The following is an 8,166-nucleotide window of genomic DNA, read 5'->3' as shown; positions in this document are numbered from 1 at the left end:
CTTCCTGATGTCTAGCTCTATTAAATTAGAATCATTGTATGTTGCTCCAAATGCAAACCTTCGAGCTGTATATCTTTATCAACTTATAGCTCCAAATTTGGGCAGAGCCATCTCCTTGGCCAGATTTAATGTTCTTCCTTTTGCTCTTCTCTCTGGCAGATTCCAGGGGATCCCTTACTCCAGCAGGTGCTGTCCTCGTAGGAAGGACTGTGTTGAAACTGTCCCCCATGTTCTCCTTCAATGTCCCTTTTATTTGGTGCCCCGCCAGGATCTTCTGTACCCTATATTAGCTCAATTCCCAGAGATTCCTGACGATTTTAAGGTTCTGTTTTTACTTGATAATCCAGATACGGAAATAACAGAAATAGTAGCAAGGTTTCTTCTTAGTGCTATGGCTATACATTCTGATAAGTAACCACTAGGTTTTTCTGTTTTTATGCTGTTTTCCTGCACCGTAGCTCCAAGTTTACCCTATATTGATTTGTATTTTCCAATCTATATTTAACCTGCTCTCCTGTTGTATGCCAATAACGGCTTGTCAAAGTCAAGTATGTTGTTATGATATGGTAAGCGAGAAAGCCAGCCACCTGGCTGATCAGAAACCTGCTTCGTCTTGGTATGAGGTCTCTGTACCCCTTTGGGTGGTTTTCAGTTTCCCGGTGGCAAAGCCTGCCTTAGACTTCGGTAATGTCATCCTCTTATGTATTAGAAGTATTTGTGAAATTCTTCAGTCTTCCAACAGTGTTCCAGCTTGTTCACACCACTTTCCAGGCTCCACCTCGCATCTTAACCTTTGCTACTGACGTTGCTGCTGCTTGTCTCGCCGTCCCCCTTCACACAGTTGCCTCTCCTCGCCTGCTGTGCAGAAGCCCAAAGAGTCCTGCAGGACCAGCCTGAGCATCCCTCTCTAGTCCACCTTTCAGTTTCCAACAGCAGCTAGTCGATTGTTTACTGTTTTGGGCACTTTACCAATCCTGATTACACTTCCTCTGCCACCAGTGGCAGCTTGTCCTGTCCTGCCTGAGTATTCATTCTTTTGGGTCATCGGAGGTCACCTCACTTGTTGCAAATTGCAGCTCTAAATCAGTGCCTTTATATAACGAGCAGACATGTGACTGGGTAAATCAAGTGGGACTGGAATGACTCACAAAGCACCTGGTCTGTGGCAGTGAGATCTCTCAGCCAGCTTTGTTTTTTTCCGGATTCATTTGTAGGGTTTGTTGAGGGACACACACACCCTCCCCCAAAGCTTCCTTTATCACTGCTTTTAAATGTCTGAAGAAGCTTTGGAAAGTGCAGGTAGAAGATGTGGTAGTCATGTTAACTTTTCGTTTTTTAACATAGGAGTTAAAACAGACTTAAAGGGCAATTCGATCCAGCCACTTATTCATTCTGTGAAATCTTTGTGTGCTCTCATTGTTTGCCTGTTTCCTCACTTAAAAAAAAACACCCTCTATACAGATAGAATACAAGCATGCAAGGGAATGATAACATTTACTAGTTTCTTGACATGCTAGTTTTCTACCTGCAAGGAGATTCCTTCCTTCCTTTCTCCCTCCTTCCTTCCTTCCTTTTTCTTTCTTTTCTTTCTTCCTTCCTTTCTCCCTCCCTCCTTCCTTCCTTTCTCCCTCCCGCCTTCCTTCCTTCCTTCCTTCCTTCCTTCCTTCCTTCCTTCCTCTCTCCCTTCCTTCCTTTCTTCCTCTCTCCCTTCCTTCCTTCCTTCCTCTCTCTCTCTTTCTCCCTTTCTCCCTTTCTCTCTTTCTCTCTCTCTTTCTTTCTTTCTTTCTTTCTTTCTTTCTTTCTTTCTTTCTTTCTTTCTTTCTTTCTTTCTTTCTTTCTTTCTTTCTTTCTCCCTTTCTCCCTTTCTTTCTCCCTTTCTTTCTTTCTCCCTCCCTCCCTCCCTTATTTGAGGGACACACAGCCCTGTCTTTAGTCTTGGGAGGAAGGCGTGTGGCAGTGGCGGATTCAGCCTTCCTTCTGAGCACAGTAGGATCTCAATGGTCGTGGGAAGATCTGGAGTGAAGAAGCAGGTTGCCGAGGCAGGAAGACAAAGTACTCTCGGGGAGACCGAGTCCAGTTCAGACTTGGCCGTGGCCAGTGAAGGCCAGTTCAGAGAGGGCACCGGCTGTTTCCGGAAGTGGCTGGCAAGTGCGTGGTCAGTGCGCCACAGAACTGGTAAAGTGCCCCAGAGTCCTCAAGGTGACCCACCAGGCTTAAAGGGTCAAAAATAACAGGAGAAGGAATTGAGAGCCCGGATCTCAGTTTGCCGTTGACATATTGCCCAGGCAAAATCTGGGAAGTCACTGGGGAGCTTTGGGGGCCAAGAGATGCCAGTGAGAGTTGTGGGTGGGCTGGATGTGCAGGGACCACGGTGGAATATAGCTATGAGAAGAGGGTGTTCTGCAGGCCTCTTTTCAAGCCCACAGCCTGGTGTAACGACTTGGAACCTGCTTAACAGTGACTCCAAAACTGCTGTGTCAAGGCTGACAAACCTTTGCTGCCCTTAAAAACACAGCCTAAAACTGTGCTGTCTATTTCTTCTGTAGTTTTGTCATCAGTAGAAGCACCTCTTCTGCTAGTAAACATTCCTGTAAGCATTTCGTGTTCTGATAATTATCTGTATTTTCCCTTCTTTCTTCACACAGACATGCCAAACGAATAACAATTAAACCCGAAGATGTTAAACTTCTGTCTAGAAGAAGCAACTCATTGGTGAGATTAGAGCCTTGCTTTCTTACTATGTTATTTCTAAATGAATGAACATCAGCTCCTACTTCATTTGTTTTTTCTGCTTGGGATTTGATAACAGTCTAGCGAGAACAAACGCTGCCTTTAGATGCCTTACATGCCCGCTGCTTTTCTCACTTTGCTTCTGTAATGTTGTCATCCTTCTCTGAAGCAAAGTGATGCACACCGGTGCAGTATTCATGCTGGCTGCAAGAACATAGCCATGAAACTGTGTGAACAGATGTAAATCAATGAATGTGTTCTGGCATCCTTGTGGCATTCTGACACAGGAGTTTCTCGGTGTCTTTGATGTCCTTGGTTAGTGCACCCAATTGCCACATTCAGCCTCTCGGATCACTGGGAGTTACTGAAGGAGCAGTGCTTGCAATCAGCCACATGTCCTCTGGGAAGCCACTAGGGTGAGGACCAGTGTTCCCTCTAAGCTGAGGTAGTGTGAGCTAGCTCACAGTTTTTTAGCCTCCGGCTCACACATTTTTGTCTTAGCTCAGGACAGAGGGTTCCAGAGCCAAGTAATGTATGCAGTAGCCAAATCGCTCACTCACAGCTTTAATGCCAGTAGCCCACAAAGTACAATTTTTGCTCACAAGACTCCACAGCTTAGAGGGAGCATTGGTGGGGACCTTCCCCTTGTCAAGGCTGTGGCTTTGGAGTTTCTTCCCTAAGACGACTGGATCTTGTCCTGTCTTTGGCAGTGTTCTGCCAAAGGCTCGAGAGAGATGATTTTTTTTTTTGCCAGGGTTTGTGCAGGTCGTGCTGTCCTATGAGGTTCGTTCCAAAACTCCGTGGTGGTTTTGCTGGGTGCTGGTTTTTAATGTATGCTGGTGAACAGACAGGCGGTCTTAAGCCGATTATGTTAATGTGTTGGTTTCAATGCTGCTCTTTTCCCGGGGCTGGGCGTTAGTGGGTGGTTTTATCGGAATGATAGTTTCCTGCATGTCTAAAGTGTTGTACTCTACTCTGGAGGCCCATTTTGTGGATGAAAGGGTACGATATAAATAATCTTAAATAAATAAAGGGAATGCAGAGCTGCTGTTTTCCGCTGCAGCCGTGCATCTCCTGCAGTGTCTGTTTCTGGCCTGCATTTTGTTCTATTCATGATTTATTTACTTCATTTATACTTCACCTTTATCCTCAACAGGGACCTAAGGTGGGTTATATAATTCCCTTCTCTGCCATTTAATTCTTGAAACAACCCAGTGAGGTAGGTTAGTCTGAGATCCTGTGGCTGGTTCAAGGTTAACCAGTAATTAATTAATTATTTATTTATCATACGGCATTGTTTGTAGAACAGTCAGGAGGTCTTAAGAGTGTGCTGGCAGCCAGAAGTTCTAGCTCTTTAGCATTATGCACCACTAGGTGGCGAGCTAGACTCGTTTTTAAGGCAAGAGGCATTTCAGAGGTGGTTTGCCATTTGGCCTGCCTCTGTGTCACGACCCTGGTATTCCTTGGAGGTCGTCCTTCCAAATACTAGCCAAGGCCAGCCTTGCTTAGCTTCCAAGATTTGATGGGGTTGGGCTAGCCTGGCCTACCCAGTAAGCTTCTGGAGTTCTGGACCTGATGGTGGACCTCCTGATGGCCCCTGGGTTTTGGCCACTGTGTGACACAGACTTCTCCAATATGGCTTCTCTTATTCAGTAATTGTTGTACGGCAGTGTTTGTAGTATAACCAGGAGATCCTAAGATTGCCTGGCAGCCAGAAGTTCTAGCTCCTTTAGCATTATGCACCACTAGATGGCAAGCTAGAAGTGTTTTTAAGGGAAGGAGTGGTTTGCCATTGCCTGCCTCTGCATTACGACCTTGGTATTCCTTGGAGGTCGCCCTTCCAAATACTAGCCAAGGCCAACCCTGCTTAGCTTCCACGTTTTGATGGGATTGGGCTACCCTGGCCTACCCAGTAAGCTTCCATGGGTTTTTCAGTGACTAGTCTGACACTCTAACTACTACACCACGCTGGCGCATTGGCATGGTTGTTGATGGCAGTGCTTCCAGGGTAGGTTTTGGCCTGTTGTTTGCCCATGAGGCTAGGCATGTAGCTGTTTCTTTGTAAAAATAACACCAAAATTTGAGTCAGGTCCCGTCCCCCCGTCCCCCGCCTCAGATAGCACGGCTTCTAATTTTAACCTAATGTGGGGATGTTTCTCCTTCCAGCTGCCGTCTGAGCAATATGTTGCTGTCTTGGAACAAATTGTGGGTAAAGGGTGCAGTCGAATTGCGCGTCCTTGAGCGAACAGCTGCGGCGTAGCTTAATTGGGCATGGAACGTCTTGTCAGGAAGAAACAAGACGGTTGCTCCCGTCTACGATTTGAGACTGCAGCTGTGCTGGTTAATAGCCCCCCCCCCCCTTTTTATACACATTTATTATTAGCGTCACTCTAATAGGGGAGTCAAGGCAGAACAAGCAAAAGAACCCCGGGGGTTGCACTGGAATCTGCCATGTTGTGTCTATAACCATCAGTACTTGGTATAAAGAACATTTAAGATGCTAGACTTGAATCTGATCGTGTTTGCAAAGGAAACCAAGTGGAGATCAGACTCTCTAATACTGAATCAGAGCATTGGTCCATCAAGGTCAGTATTGTTGGAGTCTGGCAGTGCCTCTCCAGGGTCTCCAGTCTTTCCCATCACTTCCTACTTAGTCCTTTTAAACTGGAGATGCCGTGGTTTGAACCTGGGACTTTCTGCATGCCAAGCAGAGGCTCTTGAGCCACAGCCCCACTGGAGCCCTTTAAACGCTCAGGATTCTGTAAGGATGCCTCTATCCAGATGAAACTACCTGTAATCTGAGAATTACTGCAGCTCTGTATTGACAGATGAGGCAGGTGGACTTGTGGATCAGTCCTTCTTCGTCATAGTGCTGGAACTCTGAAACCATCTTCTGCCATAAAGTTTCCTTGCCCCTCCTTTCTTTACCTTCACTGCTTCTGACAACCAACCAAATATTCCCTTCCACACCCACACATCTGTTTGGGACACTCAAGATGCTCGATTACAAGAAAAATGTTGTTGTTATACCCCACCAGCATCTTCTGTTGCTCCCCAGAATAATTTATACTGTTGGAATTTTATATCCTTGATCTACAGCCACAGCCTTTCAACATTGTGTTAGGACTTTAAAATATATATATTTCAGAGGACATTGTGCAGTGGCTTTCACATTTCTGATGCTGCTTGGTTCCTTATGTGACTGAATGTGATTTGCTTATCTTCTGTTGTATTTTTCTTTTTAAAAATTCCATTGAAAACCTTATTTCTGTTTACAAGTCACCTGTTGACATGATCAAAAAATCCCCGTCTTCCTAGCCTTGGTTTCATACAGTCTTAATCATTCATTGTTTGACACCACATCCCCTCCCTTTGGGGAGAGGCAGAGTTGCTTTTTTAAGCTGGTTGAATGGTTGATCCTGGGAATTATAAGGGCTTTTTCTGTTTCCAGCTGAAGTACATCACACAGAAAAGTGAAGAGCTGACTTTGAAAAAAACTGAAGAAAAGGCAAAGAAAAAAAAGACATCCAGCAGAACCTCTGATGAGCACGTGGGACCTGCCGCAGCTGACAGTGAAGACTCCAACATGGCCTGATTCCTTTTTTCCCTCTGGCCGTCTCAGGACTGTGTCTGTCTTTTGTCAAACAGCAGCAAAGAGCTGATATTGCCATACAGTGTTCCAGCGCCTGCTTGCCTTTGAACAGGTCTCATTGTGGTTACTCTTTAAAAAGTGCAACTATAATGGGGGTGTTGGTTCCATCTTTGAAAACCCATGTGAGAAACGGATACTTTACAGAATTCGGGAAAGAGATATCTTTGTAAATGGAAAAGGTATACAGCGTTTACATTTTTGGATTTCCCAGTGGGAAACTGTCGGTAATTAAACAGAATTTATTTGTTCAGGCTGAAACAACACTTGTTATTCTTAAAGGAGTGGTGGTCACGTCCAATGTTCCTTCTAAGCTGTGGAGTCCTGTGAGCAAAAATTCTACTTTGTGAGCTACTGGCAATTAAAGTTGTGAGCAGGTGATTTGGCTACTGCATAAATTAGTTTGCTCTGGAGCCGTCCTTCCTGAGCTAAGACAAAAATGTGTGAGCCGGAGGCTTAAAAAACTGTGAGCTAGCCCACACTAACTCAGCTTAGAGGGAACACTGGTCACGTCTACACACGCTTTCTTTATAACATTTAGATCACTATTTCTTCATTTATGATCGATTGATTTATTATTACAATCAATGACCTGCAGAAATAAACACAATAGACATTAAAATCGAAAATGCAGTACTTCAAATTTATGTACTAAGAGTACTAGTTACAATGTCAACATTTAAAAATTGCAGTGTCCATTCTGTTTCTCCAATGAAGCTCGGAAAGATCTTGCTTTAGTATAATGTTTTGCAGCCTTCTCCATAGTCTGATATGATTCATCTATAAGGAGAACCAGTAAGATACAATTTTTCATCTCGTCCCGGGAATTTTCGTCATCATTTAAGAAACGCTTGAGGTGACTTAATGATGGTAAGTAAATACAGTAAAAATATCCAAAAAGCCAACAGCATAATAGCTGAACAGAATAAAACTAGATCAAGATGGGTTGCCATGTTAGTCTGTCTGTAGCAGCAAAAAAGAGCAAGACTCCAAGGAGCACCTTAAAGACTAACAAAATTTGTGGCAGGGCAGGAGTTTTTGTGAGTCACCACTCTTCTTCAGAATAAAACTATCAAAAGCACTATGATGCAGACAAAACGTACAGATCTAAAAGGCTATCCATAATGGCAGCAGCCCTAAAACAGTAACACTATCTTAAAAAACCAACAAGGAGCCAGCGGAAATAAGAAGTAGGAGATGTCAGGTAGAAAACTTCATGGTAGAAGACAGCCAGTTAAGCAAAACTAAGTACTTCTTTGCTGGATGGCTAATGGTGCTGGTATGATAAACCTTAGCTTGGAGGGCAGAAAGCCACCCCATCCTACTCTTCGGGACATGTCTCTTTACAGATATGCTGAGAGTGTGTATCCAGTTTGCTATGAATTACAAAAAAACCCAAACCCTTACATTTTATTTAGCTCTCTGTACGCCACCGGGTGCATGCAAGGCCTGGATCACATCATCTCATAAGAACATAAGAGAAGCCAATGCTGGATCAGGCCAATGGCCCATCCAGTCCAACACTGTCACACAGTGGCCAAAAATACCAGGTGCCCTCAGGAGGTCCCACCAGTGGGGCCAGAACTCCAGAAGCCCTCCCAGTCTTGCCCCCCCCCCCAAGCATCAAGAATACACAGCATCACCGCTCCAGACGTAGGAACATAAGAGAAGCCAGTGTTGGATCAGGCCAGTGGCCCATCCAGTCCAACACTCTGTGTCTAATTCCCTCTTGAAGCCGCCCATGCTTGTAGCCGCCACCACCTCCTGTGGCAGTGAATTCCAAGTGT

The 8,166-nt window shown here is 44.8% G+C and overlaps 1 protein-coding gene across 1 annotated transcript in view; it reads left to right on the top strand.

The window, feature by feature from the left end:
- Positions 1-6,702, top strand: part of LOC107124360 (centromere protein S-like) — a 19,651-nt gene extending 12,949 nt beyond the window's left edge. The window contains exons 4-5 of the mRNA XM_015427821.1: positions 2,646-2,712; positions 6,182-6,702. Coding sequence (XP_015283307.1) covers positions 2,646-2,712; positions 6,182-6,325 — 211 coding nt within the window. The 3' untranslated portion in view covers positions 6,326-6,702. The remainder of the gene's footprint in view (positions 1-2,645; positions 2,713-6,181) is intronic.
- Positions 6,703-8,166: the final 1,464 nt, after the last annotated feature.

This window comes from Gekko japonicus, unplaced genomic scaffold, assembly GCF_001447785.1.
Source record: "Gekko japonicus isolate JY-2015 unplaced genomic scaffold, Gekko_japonicus_V1.1 scaffold586, whole genome shotgun sequence".
NCBI lineage: Eukaryota > Metazoa > Chordata > Lepidosauria > Squamata > Gekkonidae > Gekko > Gekko japonicus.
This window is presented reverse-complemented; position numbering and strand designations above follow the sequence as displayed.